This window comes from Poecilia formosa, unplaced genomic scaffold (assembly GCF_000485575.1).
Source record: "Poecilia formosa unplaced genomic scaffold, Poecilia_formosa-5.1.2 Scaffold13, whole genome shotgun sequence".
In the NCBI taxonomy this organism is placed as follows: domain Eukaryota; kingdom Metazoa; phylum Chordata; class Actinopteri; order Cyprinodontiformes; family Poeciliidae; genus Poecilia; species Poecilia formosa.
The window spans coordinates 2050134-2073076 of record NW_006799952.1 but is presented as its reverse complement, the minus strand read 5'-3'; the positions used below and the strand labels follow the sequence as shown (position 1 = coordinate 2073076).

The following is a 22943-nucleotide window of genomic DNA, read 5'->3' as shown; positions in this document are numbered from 1 at the left end:
TGCCTGAAGCGACACATCCAGTTCTCTGGTTTAAAGGATAATTACATTTTCATAAAAGATCAGATTTGGACAGCCTTTTTTCCTTAATAAGTAAAATCCTAATCTTTGGCTTTTTCTTCCCACACTAGAGCTGCACAGTAAAAGCAATTTGGTTATTTAATCTGAAACATTTCATAGTCATAAAAACGTTAAATCAGAAAGACTCGGTAACCCCCAAACGGGCAAATACTTTTGCATTGTACCTAAAATATACATATATTTTTGTGATAAATGGTTCCTGTTTTATAGCATTTTAGATGAAAGATCAGAAACCAAAACACATCTCATTCAGTACTTCTGTCTTGGCCTAAATGCTGGTTTTCTATGTTAAAACTCAGACGCAACCAACATTTTGTTTTTTATCAGACTCTTTTAAATTCCTTGTTAAAGTTTTACAAAGTGCACATTTTTGGAAAACATCTTATCGTTTCATATGTTTTTTGTTCACCTCGATTTGGTTTATGATAAAAAAAATAAATAAAAAAACCCTGGGAAAAAAAAGGTGGAAAATCTGTTTTCAGACGCACAAAGAAACAGCGCCACCTACAGTCCTAATATGGGACGGTCTCAGAATAAGGGGCAGTTTTGTCTGTGATTTTATTTATTTATTTATTTTCAACATGAACGAGAAACTAAACTGACTAGTATCTGTCTTTTTTTTAAATAACTGCAGAGTTATATAAATATTAAACTGCTACTTTTGTCTATTTTTTTCAAACTGTTAAATCCAGGCAGAAATTTGTGAAACAATGCATTTTCCACAGGACCCACAGAAGAAAGAATATTTTTCTAATTCTGATCTAGTTGTATGATTGGATTGAAATTAAATTAAATGTTTTTAGTAAAATACCTTGAAATGACTTGTTGTGAAGCGGCACTGCATAAATAAACTGAACTGAAATAACTTTACATCAAACATTCAATATTAAAATGGCAACTAATACTTGTATTATTTTGATTATGCAGCTAACTTGAGAATAATTAAAACATCATCACTCCATGGATCGTAAAGACCAACATTTTCCAGCGGGTGAAAGGCCTGAGATTCTGCATCCTCAGCAGAATGTATGCTACTCCATCATGTGTCAAATAATGTATTCATGGTGATGCACAGCGGCAGTTTTCTGCACAACCTCAGAGAAATCTTTACTTTCTAAGGCTGAAAATTGTGATGAAAATATTGATTATGATCACAATCTGTGATTATGATGTTTTAGACCAAATGTCTTTTTGTTACAGCTTAACATCTGAACAGAGCAGCTTCTGTCGTATGTTTACTGCTGGATTGTGGCAAACTGCCAATGGGTTTTTGTTTTGTTTTTATTTTACTAATCGCTTTACTATCCCTACTTATTCTTATTAAACATGGGGAACTAATATGTAGTTTTACATTTTGTCTTTCTTTTAGTTTGTTGCTTTGCTTGTATTTTCTTTTAATTCATGTAAAGCACTTTGGACCGCCCTGTTGCTGAAAATGTGCTATATAAATAAAATTACCTCACCTTACTGCTATGCAAAACCCAGATTTATGGGATAAAAGACTGACAGTTTACCTGCCAACAGATTTCCCACCTGAGCTGTGGGTTTCTGCAGCTTCTCCAGAATTAAACACTGCTGTTTGTTCACTACTGTTTTCCAAAACAACTCTGAGACCTCAACGCTGCATTGATTTTATTGACGCGCATCAGATTAAGAGGCTTACTGCACTCCAGTTTTTCAAAAATCTTTATGTAAACATATTTTTTAGTTACACATAATTTTCCAATAGTTTTCATTTTTTTTTAATTTATCATTAAAGATAACATCTTGTTGTATTCTAATTGCTTTACAATGAAATAATAGTAAATGGGACGTGTTTGTTTGTTTCCTGTGATCAGTGAGTCTGGGGATCAAACTTTATCCACCTTTTATTTGAACACTAATCTGGTTGTTTTGGTGTGAATTTTAAGTCAACAAAGCCCATCTCGGCTCTAGACGCCGAGTCTCCTGAAAAACTGCAGGCCCCTAGACGAGCCATCTGGCGTCGTGTAGTAAAACAACAAGCCCCGCCCCTTTGCTTACATTCTCCAATACGCCATAGCAACCAGGGCCGAGCCCCCTGTTCCCGCGTAATATTCCCATCCTTATAAGGCCAGCCGAGCGCAGACGCACACCTACGTCACACGTCGTTTATGTAAATAGTTTGATTGAAGAAAAAAGAAAAAAAATAGAGGGGGACCTGCGCTCTACTCTGAAATGGAGGTGTGGATGTGACGCAGGCGCAGTAGCTTCACAACTATCCAGTCCCGTCCTCAAGCACAGACATCAACAAGAGAGCGGGTTTACTGATGCGGGTTCGTTTTTCCTAATACTTACGCCGCTACGACGCTCTTCAGGGATACTTGCTTTGTGTCAGCTTCACCAAACTTTCAACAAGGTAACACCAGCGAGCGGTTTACGTTTGTTTCGGTGCGTTTTTCAGGCTGGTTCTTAAAGTCTTTGCTGCGCTTTCACATGTGTAATTAAAAGCAAGCTTCGAGTTGTCTTTGAACAATTGGTGTTGTTTTGGGGCCTTCCAGCATGCTCAGCTGTAGGTCATGTTGTTAATGGTTGAAATAATTCGAGAAAGTGGGAGGAAAAAATGTGGGGGAAAAAAGGGAAGATCAGGAGGACTTGAAATGCAGACATTAGAAGCAGATTGAGGTTGTTGTTGGTGCATTCGGTTGTGTGAGGGAATCACTCGTTTTATCACATGCAGTTTAACTGAAGTCGGTTTTTAAGCGCTTTTTAGTCCCGATTTTAAACATCATTGCAGCGCAGTAAGTCGAAATAGTGGGTATTTTGGTCTGCTATACATATCGATGCCAAGTTGAATCTCTCACGCCCACCCGGAGTAGAGATGCGTCTCAACACGCGGGCGCCGCTGTCAACAAAACACCTCCTGCTAAACACAAACTGTTCGTGAACGCCCCACGGAGCTCAAACTGCCTCACAAATTGTGTTTTGTGCAAGAATAATGCGTGGAAACCGACCATACGAAGGCAGTCGCTTTGAACTTTGCGCACATGTTTAGTTGGATGTGGACAGTTGCAGTGACGCGGCCGTGGAATAACAAAGAGTAAAGATCAAATTACACGCTTGTAACACAAATGCTTTATTTTACTGTGCGAATCGAGATAATTTGCTTTGGAAACGCGTTACTCTCAGTTTGTCACCCCGCAGAAAGTTGGAGAGGGGCAGGGAAGTCGGGCATCGTCGAGCAGAGGACGGTCATCATAAAATGGGTGCGCAAGAAGCAGGTCGTGTGGCATGCCATGCTTCCTTGCTGGAGAGTGGGCGGTGAAATTTCAGCGACGTGCGCTTTTCTCTCGGCGAAAACAAGTGCGAGATTTTAATTTTTCAACAATGTTTGCGTGCTATTAAAGCAAAAGCAACAGCTTTTAGCGGGGTTTGTTGCAGTTTACGTGTTAAAATTGCAGCTTTTGCGAAAAATCGCATCACACTCCCTTCCCCACATTGCCTCCGCCTTTGAAGTGTGTTGCCATGTTGAGTTGCGTCACGTACTGTATTTTGCTGCAGAGATCGTCTCGGACTTACAGAAGGCCTACGTGGAGGTGAAAAGCAGAACTACTTGTAGGCCACGCCGTCAAGGGGTGTAGTGAACTGATTTAAAGATGCTACACAAAATATCACTGTTCAGTATTATTACTGAAAACAATTACATTGGTGATAATAATGAGGCTCCACTTATAGTTATTATTAATATTGTAAATATTACTAAATATTGTAAATATTACTAACCCTCATTAAAATGATTTATCAATGAGTCAAGATTTTTGCAACTGATTCTGTTTTGAGCACACATAAATTATATTTTTATATGCCAGATACATTTATCTTTATTTTGATATTTTGATATAAACACACTGCATTGCTACTTTTGTTTTTTTTTTAAAGGAAACATAGTATCAGGTATTTGTGGCACATTGGCAGAGACTAATAATAAAATAAATGCTGTTGAGCAGATACTGATGTTTTCATGCAGGATTCCTATTGAGTCAATCAAACAAAAACACAGTAAATTCACAATAAATAAAACAGAATGAGTACATTTGTTTTTGAGCAGTGATCAGCAGGTCAGATACTTAGAAATATGCATTCATTCTTAATTATTAAACACATCCAAACTAAGAAATATGATTTTTAGTTTGACAGAATAATGGACACTATGTCCTTTTATTCGGTTTATTTCAGTTTAATACAAATAGGGGCACATGCTTTGAGGCATAAGTAAGGATATTCTTTTAATCTGTTAACATTTTCTTGTACTCCAAGCTTCTACTTGGATCAACAAACTGGCAGCACATGTTTCTCCTTGGGGTGGAAATTTTTAAATTAAATTGGCAGGTCAAACCTTAAAAAAAGGAAATCGGAATTGCCCAGAATAAAGCTAATTTGTGCATCTTTATTTAGCGAGTATGACAGATAATTTTCCAATCTAATTATTGGGTTCTGCATCGTGAGAACTGATGCAGAACCCAATCGGCATCATTTCTCATTCAATCAAGCAGCGTGAAACTCGTTAAAAAAATCAAATAAAACCAAAAATCTACTATGTTAGTCCGCATGTGAAATTAGCAGCAGAGTGAGAAGTCTCTGAATTTTTCTCATCCCTGCATGATCCGTGTGGCAACGCACTGTCAGAAGACCCCAAGGACTGATGGCAGGAAAAAAAAAAAAAGAAAAGAAAATCCAGTCTGGGGGGCGCGGCTCCCAGTTTTGCCGCAGTTGGTCCACATGTGTACTGGGAGATTTCATTTTGCCTAGCAACATAAATCAGCGTGCACTTCTGCATATTGCACGCTTATAGGTGTTCGAGTCTCCTCCCGCAGACATGCCCCTTTCATTTTAAGATGCGGCCAGAAACGCAGCAAAAATTTTCACGGTTATATGTAAGCGCAATATTGCATGATGTGTGGCCGCCTGCGGTGCTCGATGCGTGACACGAGTTTCCTAAACGTTGCGTGAATCCAGTGAGCGCAGCATGGTGACATTATCTGTCTGACACGCCGTCTGACTGTTGACCTACTTCCACCATGTGGGTCACAGCACAGAGATGCTCCCCCAATGTCTCCAACTATGCATGATGTTTATTATTAAATGTATTTTTAATTTATTATAATAAGCACATCTGATTTGTTCCATGTTATTCTCCAAGATTCATCTCGTGGTAGAGAACGTGTAGCACTCCACTCTATGATGATAAATTGTTATGATGAGGTGCTAAAATTTAAATATGTGTGCATGCAGATGTTTGGCTTTCATAAGCCCAAAATGTACCGGAGTTTGGACGGCTGCTGCATCTGCCGGGCCAAGTCCTCCAGCTCCCGTTTCACAGACAGCAAGCGGTACGAGAAGGACTTCAGGAGCTGCTTCGGGTAAGAGACCCACCTGAACATGTTCTGTGTCGCGAAGCCTTTGGTCACAATGCATCGTGAGTTGCATCAAACTGTTTTTTTTTTTGCAGGTTGAGTGAAACCAGATCAGGAGAAATCTGTAACGCCTGCGTCCTCCTTGTGAAGCGATGGAAAAAGCTTCCAGTGGGAACCAAGAAAAACTGGAACCATGTGAGTCTGGCTTTTCTTACACATTTATCCATGTTTTATATGATAAAACCACTCACAACAATCCAAAGGAAGATGTTTATAAATACATCTACCCCAAATTAAATAAGATGCCGTGTGAAGGCCTCAGATGTTCACTGGAGAACATTAGTGAACAAACCTCTTCTTGAAGACCAAGGAACACATCAGACAGGTCGGGCATAAATTGTAAAGAAGCTTAAATCGTGGTTCGTTATATAACAATATCCTAACTTTGAGCATCATACAGAGAATTTATTTGAGTTTCGAATGAGTATGGAATAACTGCAAATCTAGTGATATTTTTTTGTCTTAATGTAAACTTATGTGTGGCAGGAAACTATTTGTGCACATTGCTGTAAAGACGCCATTCTCCCATTTTAGGCATGGATGTGGCAGCATCATGCTGTAGGGGAAACTTTTCTATTTCAGGGACAGGGAAACTATTCAGATTGTAATCCTGAAAACAAAAACAGTTGGAGACAGTAAAGGACTTGAGTTGTACCAGCAAGTCCATAAACTACCAGAGCTACAATAGTGAGTTACATCAAATCCTGTTTGTGTTTCAAACACGTTTTACACTTGAAATGTATAAAAATCCATCATAATTTTCCTTCCAATTCAAAATTAAAGCTACACTCTGTGTTGGTCTATCACATAAAAATCCTGAAGTGTTTAGATTGCAATATGATCAAATGTGAGCCAATTTAATGTTTTTGCATGAACGGTGGGAACCTTAGAATATTATTAAAAAGTGAATGTTTGTTGTGTGCAGGTCGTTGATGCCAGAGGAGGCCCCAGCCTAAAGATAACGTCCAGGCCCAAGAAAATCAAAACCATCTCCAAGAAAGCTCGGCCGAGCCAGATCAGCAGGCTGCAGAAGGAGCTCAAGAGAAACAGTTAGTTCTGAGTTTTGCTTCTCCCTGCCACCAGTACATGCTAACAACAAGAGTGGAGATTTAGTTTTTGTCAAAAATAGCACGCTCCTGTGCTTTGCTCTGCTCTCCAGACTCAGACGCCCACAGCACAACCTCCAGTGCCTCTCCGGCTCAGTCCCCCAGCTACAGCAACCTGTCCGACGACGGCTCCGACACCGAGCTGAGCCCCGGGTCCAGCCGCTCCCCGGTCTTCTCCTTCCTGGACCTCACTTACTGGAAGAGGTAGACCTAATGCTGGAACACAGACACAGACTGTTCCACATCACGTTGAACAGATCAACACTTTATGTATGCAAAAGAAGATACTGCCACGTGTAATATCAGCGGTTTAATTTCCATTCAGTGTAGTTTGTTGGATTCATTTAGATGCAACATGAAAACAACATTTTTCTCTCTGGACATTATTAGCATTTTGGATTTGTTCAAATATTTATTTATAGATCAATTAGAAAGTACTTTGCCATTTACAGGTCGTCCTGTACCGCTCTGTGGAAATGAGGCATATTAGTTTGAAAATAATTACAAAGTCTTTTAGACTTTAGACTTTAGACTCCCATAGAACGACTCTGAGAGCAATAAAAAAACAAAAACAAAAAAAAAGACACAAAACGTCTTCCTTTCAGTCAGTGTTATTGAGCTAGTCAAAAATATGACTATAGGAAATTCCTGGTGAAAACAATTGCTGGGCAAAAAGAACACAAAGTCATATTTCATATATTTAGTAATAATTAAAAAAAACAGGTGAAAATATGAATGTGAGGTGTAATGTGTGCTGAAATTTCCAAGAATTTTTGGAAAATATTCTGTGGATTTATGAGACAAATATTGAAGTATTTACATCTGTTGTTCAATTAACAAAGGTTTTCAGAACGTGTAACAAAAAAGCAAAAACACACAAAATCTACAAGGAGGCATAAACATTTTTAGATAAGCTATGAAGCAAAGCAAATCTGTCTGCAGATTTACAGAAAGTTGCATACTTTGCATCACAGTAAAGGGAGCATTTAATCAATTAGATCGTAAAACCATTTTGTGTTTAGAATATTTATTTTGAACATATTTTGAACTCAAAATTGTCCTAAAAATTCCAAAGAAAACATCAGACGATTTTTCTTGTAAAGGAGACAATTTAATGCTTGAACGGCTTATATTAATCTAGTAGTCGACAAAACGCTTTAACACCGTTCTGTGCTGATTTTCGCAGTTACACTTTTAACTGCAGCTTGTTAACACACTCAGCTTTAATCTTCCTGGCATTTCCCCCCCCACACACACATCTGATGCAACGCGTCTCGCTCTGTTGCAGGCAAAAGGTGTGCTGTGGAATAATATACAAGGGCCGCTTCGGGGAGGTGCTCATCGACCCCCATTTGTTCAAACCCTGCTGCCGCAACAAGCAGCGACAGCAGCAGCAGCAGCAGCAGCAGCAACAAGAGGAGGAGGAAGACGAGGAGGAGGAGGAGGAGGAGGAGGAAGAGGTCGAGGTAGAGGAGGGTCAAGTGGGGGTGGATAAATCCCACGTGGAGGAAGAGGTGGTTAAGGAGATGCCTACGGGTGAGGAAAATGCAGAGCCTGCTGAGCTATGCGTGACAGCGCCTCCAGCCAGGAGCGGGGAGGTGATGGAGGAAGGTTGGTGAAGCAAAGAACCCAATTTTTTTTTCTCCTTCATTTGGCGACGTTCTGGAGAAATCTCGGGATGGATTTTGTTTGAAAAAATTTTGTTTCTTTTTTTTTTAACCCCCCCGAGCACTTACAGAAAGTAGTTGCCTCAGATTGCCTTCAGTCAAAAAAGCAGCTAAAACATCTTTGGTCTTCTCCATGATAACGCTGGAGGATTGTTCATTATTATGGTTGAACTGTAACTTATGGACTTCTATATTCTTTCTGTATTTTTAATTTTTTTTTTGTTGTTGTATTTGATATTTTAACCATGCTGATGATGGACCATCATCTGTGGTGTTACTGATCTACTTTTGATGAAATGCTGGAGCTCTTGTTTGCTGGTACATTTTGCAGATTTTATTCCAAAACGCAATACATCCGCTTCTTGACAGAAAAAAAGAAAAACAAAAAACAAAAAAAGGTGCTACTTGAAATTTATGACTCAATGTTTCAAACATCTGAACCCTTTCTCACTGTGGATATCTTTTAAGCTAACATATTTATGCCTGATACAGGTGCATCTCAATGAGCTAGAATATCAGCGAAAAGCTCATTTATTTCAGCAGATGAATCCAAAATATTATTATTTTAATTTTCAAGATTACGGCTTGCAGATTATGAGAACCTACAATTTAGTGAAAAAAATAGAGAATTTCATAAGACCAATAAAAATATGTGTATGTAGAGTATTTGCACTCAGTAATCTGGTTGGGGTTCCTCTTCCTTAAATTACTGCATTAATGTAACTTATCTTCTTTTTTATTTTTCCTTTTCCCCTTTTTTTTCCAGGCACCTTAATTTTTAAAATCCATAATAAACTTTTATACAATATGAACAGTCCAGTCTGAAGAAACTCTAAAACTGAATGTTCTTTAAACTCTTGAATAAGAGTCATCTCACAGTTCTCTCAATACTGCAGTTATTTTATCATTTTCAGCTACACTTTTTTCTTCCACTAAACTTTTAATTGATATTTCTTTAGTTAAGATTTTGGTGATTTGCCTACCTCATGTGGGAACTCTAACTATCTGCTGGACAATTGTTTAGTCAGCAGCTTTAGGATTACGTATTTCAGATCACAACATTCCTCTGTTTATCATCCATGCTTTATTTATTGGTCTTAAGACATTTTTGGATTTTTTGAGGAACACAATTTTGGGTTTTCATTTGCCGTAAGCCATAATCTTCAGGATTAACAGAAATATATGGAATCAACCAATGTATACATTTTCCTTTTTCATCTGGATTACAAAAATAAATGAACTTTTTGATGATATAAGTTATTAAGCTACACCTGCATAGTGACAGTCTTTTATTTATAAAAAGTAGACCTTCCTCTTGTTATTTTTGGAAGTTGCTTTGGAGCGATAGATACTTTTACACTGACGCAGCACAGACATGTACAGCGGCCCCTGTGTTTCTCAGTCTTTTCACAATGATGTCCCCTCCTATCAGAGGTTTTTCTGTGTGTGTATTTGTTAGAACGTCTGTGTGCAAATGTGGATCCATTGAAATAAGGCCTATTCACAATCTCAACAGCAAGTACACCAGCCTTAATTGTGTGTCACAGACAGTGCTAGTGTTAATCCTGGATTGGTATTAAGGAACAAAACAAAAAGGGATAGTAGCTATATTTATCGTGGCCTCAGCAACACACAGTGCATTCTGCATGAATGGCAAGCTCACACACCCAAGAGACCTGAAATACCCTGATGCATGAGTCTTGGAAATTTTAGCATGGCCTTAGAGAAACTGTAAATCTTGCTCTTTTTTTTGTTTTGTTTTTTTGATCCGTTTCTCTGAAGTTGTAACTTATTTTTGTATGTAAAGAAAAGACATAGGGAAAAGGAGAAATGGTGTCTTTGCATAATAATATCTCACCAAACAACAGCAAAACACAAAAAATGATCAGTTTATAGTCATTCAGCAATACCAATATCAGTAATCTCTGTCATTCCTGGGTCAGTTTATGGTGAAAGTCTTTATACAAGCAGAAATTCTATGCCATTGCCTCTAATATACCACAAATGTGTTGTGATGTATAGCCTGATAATACTTTATTTATCAATCGAAAGCCAAAGCACATTGAAATTCACCCAATGTCAAATCAATGCAGGTTTTCTATGGACACTTGTGCTTGTCCGGGCCATTTGTATGTATCTCGATGGTATTCTTAAAAACACACAAAAAAACAAAACAAACAAAAAAAAATTAAATAAAAAAAAAAAAACAAAAACAAGAAGAACACTAATATGAAATTTCATACATATAATGTTGATCATTTGGAGCTGTGAGTTTGATATGTAAATAAAAGGGCCGGGTGGGTCGAATGGCTCTCAAATACACGTTTCATTATTTATTTAATTCATATTTATTTGTATCCCGGCTTAGAAGTGTTGTTCTAGAAATCCTTTTCATTGTTAGCTTTTCATCTTTGGGAATGTGATTCCGACACACGCTCCCTCTGAAGCCGTGTCGTATCGATTTTGCTTTTTTTTTGTGCAACTATTTATTTGCTCATCAGCCGAGTTGCGTGCAACATAACTTATACTGTATCTCCACTCTGCATCTGTATCATGTAGACTGTAACGACCGGTAGACTGCAGCCAAACTGTACATCTCCCTCTTTAATCTTATAGCTTACATACAAATGTTAAAGTAGTAGGAAACCACTGTAGGATACCTAACTCTAGACTTGCATGTACTGTTGCTATGCATTTACTTAGCTTACAACTTAGACAAAGCGTTTTTTGTATTTTTTATACATCATGTACTTTTTTTACTTGTCCCTTAATAAAAGTAATTTTGTGAGTTTTATGAAAGTATGAATTTGCGAGTTTCCTTGTGCGTTTTTTCTGTCAGTATTACTGGAGGATTTAAAGATCCCAGCACATAGTCGTTTGGATTTCCTATTTTTCCATTTATCCATCTTTTTTCCCAGTTATGGTCTTTCTTCACTCTCTCATAAACATGAAACCCTCCACATGTCCTGTCAAAATCCTTCCAACCTCGTTACTTCATGGCAGAAATCATTAACATGTCCCTCTAAATTGGCTGTGTTCCCTCCTCTTTCATCATGTCGTTGTTGAACCTCAGAAACACGGTTTGGACTCCTCTCAGCCAAAGCATCACAAGCCTAATTATTTAATTGTTGATAGAAGTGTCCATTTGGAGACGCTCAGAGTAGCTTTTATAATGTATTCCTGTCATTTTATATTGTAAAATGTAAAAAAGCTGCTTGTATTAAACCCTGTGACAATCTTTGCGTTCCTTGGTTCCTGCTGGCTTCTGGTTTCGGCTCAGATTCACTTAATTAAGATTGAGCGGATATTAAAAAGGGGTAGATGACAACTATCGCTCTAATCCTACTCTAAAAACAATCATTAAGGCGATGACCCAATTGTTTTGCACACGCTTCTCCAGCAGGGGGCAATAACGAACGTGAAGCGTCACGTGACATCCGGGATTACGCAAAAAAAAAAAAAAAAAAGGCAGCGGAATTCTTTGACAGTTCGCACTTTCTGCCAGCTGGTGGCGGTAATACATCGACTTGTTTCGCAAGAAGAAGAGGAAGAACCAAAAAAAAAAAAATCATGTGACAGGAAGTTTAAATATATTTGTTTTGTTCTCTCGGTGAGCTGTCAGATGTAGTTTAATCTTTTTAGTTACACAAAGAGCCGGTGGGTGCAGATGTAAGTAAACCATCTTGCTTCGTTTCTTTACTTTCATGCCGATGATCTCGCTCAGTGACGAAAATATTGCTTTAAGAGCATGTCTATGGGGAAATACAGAGTCTGATTCTCTGTCTCCGAATATGATGCCACTAATTATTAGGTGTGTAAATGTTTCTGCAGCTTTCCTGTCACCATGGTGGAGCCCACAGCCTCCGGTGTGTTCTGTAACAGGATGCTGAGCATGGTGAACTCTGAGGATGTGAACGCCATCATCCAGGCGCAGAGACACATGTGAGTAGCTTTATGCAGGAGGTGATAGTGTGTGTGTGTGTGTTTTTTATTTTTTATTTTTTTGTCTGTAGTTGAGCTTACAGGGACTGTATGGCTCTGCAAGCGTTTTACTTCTAAACATTGAAATATCTTTTGAGCAAAATAGCAATATCACCCTCTGAATGGTGTCTGAAAATCTCTCTTTAAGTCATGTCACATGTCCTTAATTGGATATGAGTGTGTACAAGTCTGATGGGCCATTTCAACCAATCAATATGCTTCAATCTGATTATTTCTCTCCTTGCTGTGGTTGGTCAGTTAAGGTGGATGGCCATGTGCTTAATGCAAGGCAAGGCAACTTTCTTATTATTATAGCACATTTTCACAACAAGGCAATTAAAAGTGGAAAAAATAGTGATGGAATCACTGATACCTTGTGGTCTTGCCATTGTGGAGATTTAAATATACATCCATGTCTGTACTACTTTATTTTTCTTTTACTTTTTTTCCAGCATTGTGTGTTTTTTCTGTTTTTGACTTGTGCATGAATAGGTCATAAATGACTGAAATAAATAAATTCATTTAATTTATTGGGATATTTATTTTAACCTAATCATGTCTGCTGTGTTCCCTGGTCTTTGTTGTTCTGTTTAAAGAATAAATGATGAGTGAAAGAGTCTTGTTTAAACTAGATTTTAGTGTATCAGAGTAAAGGAGGTCTTTAATACAATCACACTTGCAGATTCTTAGTTGTAAAAAAAATGTTTCCTTCCATTTAACAAGTACGCACTTCTGGTTGGTTTAATCAGTTAAAATTCTAATGCATACATTTGTGATTGTAATGTGGTGAAAATTGAAGTAAATCTTTTTTTTTTTTTCCGGCTTCTCTTGTGCAAATAGGCTCGATCGCTTTGAGAAAACCAATGAGATGCTGATCAACTTCAATGGCCTGTCGAATGTGAGGCTGCAGCAGATGAACGAGCGTTTCCTGCTTCACACTCGCACCTTGGTTGACATGAAGAAGGACTTGGACAGCATCTTCAGGAGGATTAGGTTAGTCATCAGTCTCTCTCCCTCTCTCTTTTTTTTTTCTTTTTCAGTCACATCTGCAGTGTGCACAACACAATTTCTGACCCCTGGATCTTTCTCTTGTACTTTAGAACATTGAAAGGAAAGATTTCAAAGCAATACCCAGAAGCCTTCAGCAGTAAGTTAACAATTTTTCTTTAGCTACTAATTTTGACAACAAATTTTGCGTTTTTAAAGAGTTTCAAATTTATGATTGTGCTTTAAAAACTTGAACATGTTACGTATTTATAATGCCTTCCATAAGCACTCATTGCTAAAAAGCTTTTCACAACCAGTCATTTGAAATCATTTTATATTGATTTTATTTAATAGACTAAAATAAATGTAATGTTTGTTGTCGGGCAATTAAAAATGTGAAAAACTCAAGTATTGCTACTGGTGTTTACCTCTTTCAAAGTGCCATTAAAATGTGGATTTCTTTAACATTTAAAAATTTTAATTAAAACCTTTTTTTTCATAAATATAATGAGGTTTGCCCTTGATGTTGAATGTTCTGAAACCATCAAACTTTCTATGTTTGTGACTTAGAGGTTTAAACACATTTAAAATAAAATATAAGTATATCTTTTGTTTGTTTTCTGGCCCTTTCTTGTGATGTAGATTGTGTTGCCTTCCAATAAACTCTACAGCAGCTTAACCTTTTTCTTCAATGTCAGACATCAATGAGTCGCCAATCTTGGAGGACGACGACGACGAGGAATTCGACCCTATTCCTCCAAGCGTTGCTACGACAACCAACACAGCTACATCAGAGCAGAGCACAGAATCCTGCGACACGAGCCCCGATGTGATCTCGCCCACTGTGAGCAGATGCTCTGAAGATCTGTCTCAGGAACCGCCAGATACGCCGACCTCTGACCTCCTTGAGACGGCTGTGCTGCGGGATGAGGGTCCCGACTCTGTACCTGCAGAGTAGAATGGAAGGTTTTCAAATAGATTCTTAAACTGAGAGTCAATCTAAAGTCTGCTATGGCAGCAGGTACATTGTGTGTTTGCATAAGTGTCGGTCTTTCTAAGATTACACAGATTACATCTCTGAGAAATTAGAGGATTATTGTTGGCATGCTTACATGTTTTGTGCTTTTATAGCTACTAAATCATGCCAAAGAAATACTTGAAGTCATAAATTATGTCAGTGTAGATGTATGTGGTAGTCCTAACAGTGAATCTGTGCTGGATTTTTTTTAATTTTTTATTTATATGTTTTTTGTTTGGAAAGATGCATGTCTAATTCAATAAATAGACTTACATTAATGGCATCGTGATTAAAATGCACAGTGTTCCTCTCTTTCTAAATATAATTAAATTAGTGATAAAGAATAACTCATTGTATGTCTCATAATTGATTATTAGTCTTATTAATGTTACTAAACATATCCTTAATAACTTTATAAATGTATCATTTTTTACTCTCATTGTTCAGTTTTTAAGTCGGACATTTATCAACAATCACTCTCATCCACCACTTCAAGTATCTTTTGATTTGACCCATGATCTAAACGGATATTCAATAATATTAAATAATAATTTAAATGAATAATACACATTTTCTGATTTTATAGTTTATACAAATCTTTTTTATTCTACAATAACGTGCAATAACATTGATAGCCACTAGATGGCGCTCACACTAAATGACATACGTTTCTATCCAATGGGACAATGGAGTAAAACAAGACGGCAGCGAATCATCTTCCCCCAGGTAACTTCCTTTCCTTCCTGTGTTGTATTTCCTGATTAGTAAGAAACATCATATGGACTTAAAAAGCACGTTTTAAAAACAGAGTTTTGGCGTTAGAAGCTCAGTCGTACGCAGTCACGTTTGAACCAGTTAGCACGCCGTTTAGCTCAGTAGTTGTCATGGAAACTCTCACTAATTACTGAATGTATCCAGCTAGCTAGCACCCTGAAAGTATTCACTTTTATGAGGGGTTTATACCTCTGCTGCTGGCCCCAAACATGAGGAGAATATCCAGGAAGAAAGCTCTGACTCTGGTGAAGGAATTAGATGCTTTCCCCAAAGTGCCAGAGAGCTACGTGGAGACCACAGCCAGCGGAGGGACAGGTACTAGCTAACAACACAAGCACAAACCAGCTGCTACAGCTGTTTTATTAACTGTCGATCTCTGAAACTGTCCTCAGTCTCTCTGGTAGCTTTCTCTCTCATGGCGGTTCTCGCCTTCCTGGAGTTCTTTGTGTACAGAAACACATGGATGAACTATGAATACGAGGTAGACAAAGACTTCACCAGGTAAAAGCTATAACAACATGATCCAGCCTTATCTGCTATGAAGTGTCTGTCCTCATCAATGCTGTTCCTCATTTACAGCAAACTCAGGATAAATGTGGACATCACAGTAGCCATGAGATGCCAGTGTAAGTGCATACATTCATATTTTAATAAAATGTTATCGCTGGTTTTGTAGTCATGATTGAATTGGTTTCCTACTATTTAAAATTTAAAAACTGCGTAAAATTGCATTTACCTATTAAACTGGTAATTTCACTACTTTGCTAATGATTTAAAGTTGTTTTTTACTGGTAGTCCTCTAAATGGCAACTTGCTATGAGAATAATACGTCTTCAAAAGCTACAAATTTAAACTGAAAACCACTGCATTAGTCGTTTTTCGAGGTTTTCTACTTGTTTTTTTATATTTCTTGTGTTTGTGATGTATAATGCAGACATAGGAGCAGATGTCCTGGATCTGGCAGAGACTATGGTTGCTTCAGATGATTTAAAATATGAACCAGTGAGTTTTTACTTAACTATTCTTTTCACAGTGTCAACGCATCTCTATTCTTCTGTGATTATTTCTTGTCTTTTCACATTTCAGGTCAAGTTTGAACTCCCACCTGAGCGAAAACTGTGGCAAATGTAAGTTCAACAACCGTCCCTTAAACAAGATGATTAACTTGAAGCAGCCTATCTGCATATCGGTTTATGAATGTGTGGCTCTGGCGTTAATTGCCTTGTTTTCCACTCCTCTCGGCCAGGACCCTCCTGCACATCCAGGAGCGTCTCAGAGTGGAGCACTCTCTGCAGAACGTTCTCTTCAAATCTGCAATGAAAGGACCTGCTCCTGCTCAGAGAGAAAGGTGAAAACCCTGGCTGACCTCGTGATCAGTGTACACACACACACTGATGAACCTGAACATCTTCAGCTTTTACTTTTAATTTTCCGTCTGCAGTGATGATGACTCCAGTTCACCCAGTGCCTGCAGGATACATGGACACATGTATGTCAACAAAGTGGCAGGGAATTTCCACATCACTATCGGCAAGTATGTATCTCTGTCTTTGATTTCATTCTTTGACTTGTAGTTTCTGCGTTAGGCCTTCACTTCATCCCATTGTGTAAAACTATTTTCCTTATGCACCAACACAAAAGGCTCGCCCATTGAACCTTATTGGTTCAGGCAGCACAGTCAGCTCTGTGTTACTGTACCACAAGCTTTTTGTAAATGATTCATCAGTTTGTCAGGGGGGAACAAAAGTATCCTTCTGTTTTGTTAGATAAACTCATAAAATTTGTTTCAATGATATTTGGTTCCTCAATATTTGATGACTTTGGTCAATTTGATCATCACTGCGTTGTAACCAGATGCTACCTCTTCATCCAAACCCATTTCCATCTCATACTTATGTGATTAACCGTTAGCATATATTATTTTTATGTTAATAAACCTATTTCCAGCTTTTTTTTTTCATTTGGGGCATTTGACGATAATGTAAAATTAGCCCCTGATCAAACCAAAATAACCAGGTTTCCTCCAGCTGAGATGAGTTTCACTGGACTCANAATATTATTATTTTAATTTTCAAGATTACGGCTTGCAGATTATGAGAACCTACAATTTAGTGAAAAAAATAGAGAATTTCATAAGACCAATAAAAATATGTGTATGTAGAGTATTTGCACTCAGTAATCTGGTTGGGGTTCCTCTTCCTTAAATTACTGCATTAATGTAACTTATCATCTTCTTTTTTATTTTTCCTTTTCCCCTTTTTTTTCCAGGCACCTTAATTTTTAAAATCCATAATAAACTTTTATACAATATGAACAGTCCAGTCTGAAGAAACTCTAAAACTGAATGTTCTTTAAACTCTTGAATAAGAGTCATCTCACAGTTCTCTCAATACTGCAGTTATTTTATCATTTTCAGCTACACTTTTTTCTTCCACTAAACTTTTAATTGATATTTCTTTAGTTAAGATTTTGGTGATTTGCCTACCTCATGTGGGAACTCTAACTATCTGCTGGACAGTTGTTTAGTCAGCAGTTTTAGGATTACGTATTTCAGATCACAACATTCCTCTGTTTATCATCCATGCTTTATTTATTGGTCTTAAGACATTTTTGGATTTTTTGAGGAACACAATTTTGGGTTTTCATTTGCCGTAAGCCATAATCTTCAGGATTAACAGAAATATATGGAATCAACCAATGTATACATTTTCCTTTTTCATCTGGATTACAAAAATAAATGAACTTTTTGATGATATAAGTTATTAAGCTACACCTGCATAGTGATAGTCTTTTATTTATAAAAAGTAGACCTTCCTCTTGTTATTTTTGGAAGTTGCTTTGGAGCGATAGATACTTTTACACTGACGCAGCACAGACATGTACAGCGGCCCCTGTGTTTCTCAGTCTTTTCACAATGATGTCCCCTCCTATCAGAGGTTTTTCTGTGTGTGTATTTGTTAGAACGTCTGTGTGCAAATGTGGATCCATTGAAATAAGGCCTATTCACAATCTCAACAGCAAGTACACCGGCCTTAATTGTGTGTCACAGACAGTGCTAGTGTTAATCCTGGATTGGTATTAAGGAACAAAACAAAAAGGGATAGTAGCTATATTTATTGTGGCCTCAGCAACACAGTGCATTCTGCATGAATGGCAAGCTCACACACCCAAGAGACCTGAAATACCCTGATGCATGAGTCTTGGAAATTTTAGCATGGCCTTAGAGAAACTGTAAATCTTGCTCTTTTTTTTGTTTTGTTTTTTTGATCCGTTTCTCTGAAGTTGTAACTTATTTTTGTATGTAAAGAAAAGACATAGGGAAAAGGAGAAATGGTGTCTTTGCATAATAATATCTCACCAAACAACAGCAAAACACAAAAAATGATCAGTTTATAGTCATTCAGCAATACCAATATCAGTAATCTCTGTCATTCCTGGGTCAGTTTATGGTAAAAGTCTTTATACAAGCAGAAATTCTATGCCATTGCCTCTAATATACCACAAATGTGTTGTGATGTATAGCCTGATAATACTTTATTTATCAATCGAAAGCCAAAGCACATTGAAATTCACCCAATGTCAAATCAATGCAGGTTTTCTACGGACACTTGTGCTTGTCCGGGCCATTTGTATGTATCTCGATGGTATTCTTAAAAACACACAAAAAAACAAAACAAACAAAAAAAAATTAAATAAAAAAAAAAAAACAAAAACAAGAAGAACACTAATATGAAATTTCATACATATGATGTTGATCATTTGGAGCTGTGAGTTTGATATGTAAATAAAAGGGCCGGGTGGGTCGAATGGCTCTCAAATACACGTTTCATTATTTATTTAATTCATATTTATTTGTATCCCGGCTTAGAAGTGTTGTTCTAGAAATCCTTTTCATTGTTAGCTTTTCATCTTTGGGAATGTGATTCCGACACACGCTCCCTCTGAAGCCGTGTCGTATCGATTTTGCTTTTTTTTTGTGCAACTATTTATTTGCTCATCAGCCGAGTTGCGTGCAACATAACTTATACTGTATCTCCACTCTGCATCTGTATCATGTAGACTGTAACGACCGGTAGACTGCAGCCAAACTGTACATCTCCCTCTTTAATCTTATAGCTTACATACAAATGTTAAAGTAGTAGGAAACCACTGTAGGATACCTAACTCTAGACTTGCATGTACTGTTGCTATGCATTTACTTAGCTTACAACTTAGACAAAGCGTTTTTTGTATTTTTTATACATCATGTACTTTTTTTACTTGTCCCTTAATAAAAGTAATTTTGTGAGTTTTATGAAAGTATGAATTTGCGAGTTTCCTTGTGCGTTTTTTCTGTCAGTATTACTGGAGGATTTAAAGATCCCAGCACATAGTCGTTTGGATTTCCTATTTTTCCATTTATCCATCTTTTTTCCCAGTTATGGTCTTTCTTCACTCTCTCATAAACATGAAACCCTCCACATGTCCTGTCAAAATCCTTCCAACCTCGTTACTTCATGGCAGAAATCATTAACATGTCCCTCTAAATTGGCTGTGTTCCCTCCTCTTTCATCATGTCGTTGTTGAACCTCAGAAACACGGTTTGGACTCCTCTCAGCCAAAGCATCACAAGCCTAATTATTTAATTGTTGATAGAAGTGTCCATTTGGAGACGCTCAGAGTAGCTTTTATAATGTATTCCTGTCATTTTATATTGTAAAATGTAAAAAAGCTGCTTGTATTAAACCCTGTGACAATCTTTGCGTTCCTTGGTTCCTGCTGGCTTCTGGTTTCGGCTCAGATTCACTTAATTAAGATTGAGCGGATATTAAAAAGGGGTAGATGACAACTATCGCTCTAATCCTACTCTAAAAACAATCATTAAGGCGATGACCCAATTGTTTTGCACACGCTTCTCCAGCAGGGGGCAATAACGAACGTGAAGCGTCACGTGACATCCGGGATTACTCAAAAAAAAAAAAAGGCAGCGGAATTCTTTGACAGTTCGCACTTTCTGCCAGCTGGTGGCGGTAATACATCGACTTGTTTCGCAAGAAGAAGAGGAAGAACAAAAAAAATCATGTGACAGGAAGTTTAAATATATTTGTTTTGTTCTCTCGGTGAGCTGTCAGATGTAGTTTAATCTTTTTAGTTACACAAAGAGCCGGTGGGTGCAGATGTAAGTAAACCATCTTGCTTCGTTTCTTTACTTTCATGCCGATGATCTCGCTCAGTGACGAAAATATTGCTTTAAGAGCATGTCTATGGGGAAATACAGAGTCTGATTCTCTGTCTCCGAATATGATGCCACTAATTATTAGGTGTGTAAATGTTTCTGCAGCTTTCCTGTCACCATGGTGGAGCCCACAGCCTCCGGTGTGTTCTGTAACAGGATGCTGAGCATGGTGAACTCTGAGGATGTGAACGCCATCATCCAGGCGCAGAGACACATGTGAGTAGCTTTATGCAGGAGGTGATAGTGTGTGTGTGTGTGTTTTTTATTTTTTATTTTTTTGTCTGTAGTTGAGCTTACAGGGACTGTATGGCTCTGCAAGCGTTTTACTTCTAAACATTGAAATATCTTTTGAGCAAAATAGCAATATCACCCTCTGAATGGTGTCTGAAAATCTCTCTTTAAGTCATGTCACATGTCCTTAATTGGATATGAGTGTGTACAAGTCTGATGGGCCATTTCAACCAATCAATATGCTTCAATCTGATTATTTCTCTCCTTGCTGTGGTTGGTCAGTTAAGGTGGATGGCCATGTGCTTAATGCAAGGCAAGGCAACTTTCTTATTATTATAGCACATTTTCACAACAAGGCAATTAAAAGTGGAAAAAATAGTGATGGAATCACTGATACCTTGTGGTCTTGCCATTGTGGAGATTTAAATATACATCCATGTCTGTACTACTTTATTTTTCTTTTACTTTTTTTCCAGCATTGTGTGTTTTTTCTGTTTTTGACTTGTGCATGAATAGGTCATAAATGACTGAAATAAATAAATTCATTTAATTTATTGGGATATTTATTTTAACCTAATCATGTCTGCTGTGTTCCCTGGTCTTTGTTGTTCTGTTTAAAGAATAAATGATGAGTGAAAGAGTCTTGTTTAAACTAGATTTTAGTGTATCAGAGTAAAGGAGGTCTTTAATACAATCACACTTGCAGATTCTTAGTTGTAAAAAAAATGTTTCCTTCCATTTAACAAGTACGCACTTCTGGTTGGTTTAATCAGTTAAAATTCTAATGCATACATTTGTGATTGTAATGTGGTGAAAATTGAAGTAAATCTTTTTTTTTTTTTCCGGCTTCTCTTGTGCAAATAGGCTCGATCGCTTTGAGAAAACCAATGAGATGCTGATCAACTTCAATGGCCTGTCGAATGTGAGGCTGCAGCAGATGAACGAGCGTTTCCTGCTTCACACTCGCACCTTGGTTGACATGAAGAAGGACTTGGACAGCATCTTCAGGAGGATTAGGTTAGTCATCAGTCTCTCTCCCTCTCTCTTTTTTTTTTCTTTTTCAGTCACATCTGCAGTGTGCACAACACAATTTCTGACCCCTGGATCTTTCTCTTGTACTTTAGAACATTGAAAGGAAAGATTTCAAAGCAATACCCAGAAGCCTTCAGCAGTAAGTTAACAATTTTTCTTTAGCTACTAATTTTGACAACAAATTTTGCGTTTTTAAAGAGTTTCAAATTTATGATTGTGCTTTAAAAACTTGAACATGTTACGTATTTATAATGCCTTCCATAAGCACTCATTGCTAAAAAGCTTTTCACAACCAGTCATTTGAAATCATTTTATATTGATTTTATTTAATAGACTAAAATAAATGTAATGTTTGTTGTCGGGCAATTAAAAATGTGAAAAACTCAAGTATTGCTACTGGTGTTTACCTCTTTCAAAGTGCCATTAAAATGTGGATTTCTTTAACATTTAAAAATTTTAATTAAAACCTTTTTTTTCATAAATATAATGAGGTTTGCCCTTGATGTTGAATGTTCTGAAACCATCAAACTTTCTATGTTTGTGACTTAGAGGTTTAAACACATTTAAAATAAAATATAAGTATATCTTTTGTTTGTTTTCTGGCCCTTTCTTGTGATGTAGATTGTGTTGCCTTCCAATAAACTCTACAGCAGCTTAACCTTTTTCTTCAATGTCAGACATCAATGAGTCGCCAATCTTGGAGGACGACGACGACGAGGAATTCGACCCTATTCCTCCAAGCGTTGCTACGACAACCAACACAGCTACATCAGAGCAGAGCACAGAATCCTGCGACACGAGCCCCGATGTGATCTCGCCCACTGTGAGCAGATGCTCTGAAGATCTGTCTCAGGAACCGCCAGATACGCCGACCTCTGACCTCCTTGAGACGGCTGTGCTGCGGGATGAGGGTCCCGACTCTGTACCTGCAGAGTAGAATGGAAGGTTTTCAAATAGATTCTTAAACTGAGAGTCAATCTAAAGTCTGCTATGGCAGCAGGTACATTGTGTGTTTGCATAAGTGTCGGTCTTTCTAAGATTACACAGATTACATCTCTGAGAAATTAGAGGATTATTGTTGGCATGCTTACATGTTTTGTGCTTTTATAGCTACTAAATCATGCCAAAGAAATACTTGAAGTCATAAATTATGTCAGTGTAGATGTATGTGGTAGTCCTAACAGTGAATCTGTGCTGGATTTTTTTTAATTTTTTATTTATATGTTTTTTGTTTGGAAAGATGCATGTCTAATTCAATAAATAGACTTACATTAATGGCATCGTGATTAAAATGCACAGTGTTCCTCTCTTTCTAAATATAATTAAATTAGTGATAAAGAATAACTCATTGTATGTCTCATAATTGATTATTAGTCTTATTAATGTTACTAAACATATCCTTAATAACTTTATAAATGTATC

The 22943-nt window shown here is 37.4% G+C and overlaps 4 protein-coding genes across 5 annotated transcripts; all 4 read left to right on the top strand.

The window, feature by feature from the left end:
- Window positions 1-5322: 5322 nt before the first annotated feature.
- On the top strand, window positions 5323-11087 carry sinhcaf (SIN3-HDAC complex associated factor). The gene is made up of 5 exons (XM_016668094.1): window positions 5323-5456; window positions 5546-5645; window positions 6436-6559; window positions 6670-6820; window positions 7905-11087. The coding sequence occupies exons 1-5, from the start codon at window positions 5323-5325 to the stop codon at window positions 8233-8235; spliced, it is 840 nt and encodes a 279-aa protein (XP_016523580.1). The 3' UTR covers window positions 8236-11087.
- A 743-nt stretch (window positions 11088-11830) lies between these two features.
- kxd1 (KxDL motif containing 1) lies at window positions 11831-14616 on the top strand. Its single transcript, XM_007545578.2, has 5 exons — window positions 11831-11952; window positions 12115-12225; window positions 13105-13257; window positions 13365-13411; window positions 13950-14616. Exons 2-5 carry the CDS (start codon window positions 12128-12130, stop codon window positions 14207-14209), a joined length of 558 nt encoding a protein of 185 aa, XP_007545640.1. The 5' UTR covers window positions 11831-11952; window positions 12115-12127; the 3' UTR covers window positions 14210-14616.
- Window positions 14617-14905: 289 nt separating this feature from the next.
- LOC103133817 (endoplasmic reticulum-Golgi intermediate compartment protein 2-like) lies at window positions 14906-16632 on the top strand. Of its 2 annotated transcripts, none has more exons than XM_016668096.1 (8): window positions 14906-14995; window positions 15192-15358; window positions 15436-15544; window positions 15623-15669; window positions 15978-16045; window positions 16130-16170; window positions 16290-16391; window positions 16485-16632. In XM_016668096.1, exons 2-8 carry the CDS (start codon window positions 15253-15255, stop codon window positions 16615-16617), a joined length of 606 nt encoding a protein of 201 aa, XP_016523582.1. In that variant the 5' UTR covers window positions 14906-14995; window positions 15192-15252; the 3' UTR covers window positions 16618-16632. The 2 variants fall into 2 exon arrangements, with proteins under 2 accessions (XP_016523582.1, XP_016523581.1); XM_016668095.1 differs by having other exon boundaries at window positions 14914-14995; window positions 15188-15358.
- Window positions 16633-20048: 3416 nt separating this feature from the next.
- On the top strand, window positions 20049-22865 carry LOC103133711 (kxDL motif-containing protein 1-like). Its single transcript, XM_007545577.2, has 5 exons — window positions 20049-20201; window positions 20364-20474; window positions 21354-21506; window positions 21614-21660; window positions 22199-22865. The coding sequence occupies exons 2-5, from the start codon at window positions 20377-20379 to the stop codon at window positions 22456-22458; spliced, it is 558 nt and encodes a 185-aa protein (XP_007545639.1). The 5' UTR covers window positions 20049-20201; window positions 20364-20376; the 3' UTR covers window positions 22459-22865.
- The last annotated feature ends 78 nt before the right edge of the window (window positions 22866-22943 follow it).

What these genes read in the sequence shown, in the direction of transcription:
- sinhcaf (XM_016668094.1), top strand. Translation starts at nt 5,323, where the DNA reads ATGCAGATGTTTGGCTTTCATAAGCCCAAAATGTACCGGAGTTTGGAC. An exon ending in GACTTCAGGAGCTGCTTCGG is followed by an intron (nt 5,457 to 5,545) that starts GTAAGAGACCCA and finishes TTTTTTTTGCAG; the next exon opens with GTTGAGTGAAACCAGATCAG. An exon ending in GACCTCACTTACTGGAAGAG is followed by an intron (nt 6,821 to 7,904) that starts GTAGACCTAATG and finishes GCTCTGTTGCAG; the next exon opens with GCAAAAGGTGTGCTGTGGAA.
- kxd1 (XM_007545578.2), top strand. Translation starts at nt 12,128, where the DNA reads ATGGTGGAGCCCACAGCCTCCGGTGTGTTCTGTAACAGGATGCTGAGC. An exon ending in AGCATCTTCAGGAGGATTAG is followed by an intron (nt 13,258 to 13,364) that starts GTTAGTCATCAG and finishes CTTGTACTTTAG; the next exon opens with AACATTGAAAGGAAAGATTT. An exon ending in ATACCCAGAAGCCTTCAGCA is followed by an intron (nt 13,412 to 13,949) that starts GTAAGTTAACAA and finishes CTTCAATGTCAG; the next exon opens with ACATCAATGAGTCGCCAATC.
- LOC103133817 (XM_016668096.1), top strand. Translation starts at nt 15,253, where the DNA reads ATGAGGAGAATATCCAGGAAGAAAGCTCTGACTCTGGTGAAGGAATTA. An exon ending in GAGCGAAAACTGTGGCAAAT is followed by an intron (nt 16,171 to 16,289) that starts GTAAGTTCAACA and finishes CCTCTCGGCCAG; the next exon opens with GACCCTCCTGCACATCCAGG. An exon ending in GCTCCTGCTCAGAGAGAAAG is followed by an intron (nt 16,392 to 16,484) that starts GTGAAAACCCTG and finishes TTCCGTCTGCAG; the next exon opens with TGATGATGACTCCAGTTCAC.
- LOC103133711 (XM_007545577.2), top strand. Translation starts at nt 20,377, where the DNA reads ATGGTGGAGCCCACAGCCTCCGGTGTGTTCTGTAACAGGATGCTGAGC. An exon ending in AGCATCTTCAGGAGGATTAG is followed by an intron (nt 21,507 to 21,613) that starts GTTAGTCATCAG and finishes CTTGTACTTTAG; the next exon opens with AACATTGAAAGGAAAGATTT. An exon ending in ATACCCAGAAGCCTTCAGCA is followed by an intron (nt 21,661 to 22,198) that starts GTAAGTTAACAA and finishes CTTCAATGTCAG; the next exon opens with ACATCAATGAGTCGCCAATC.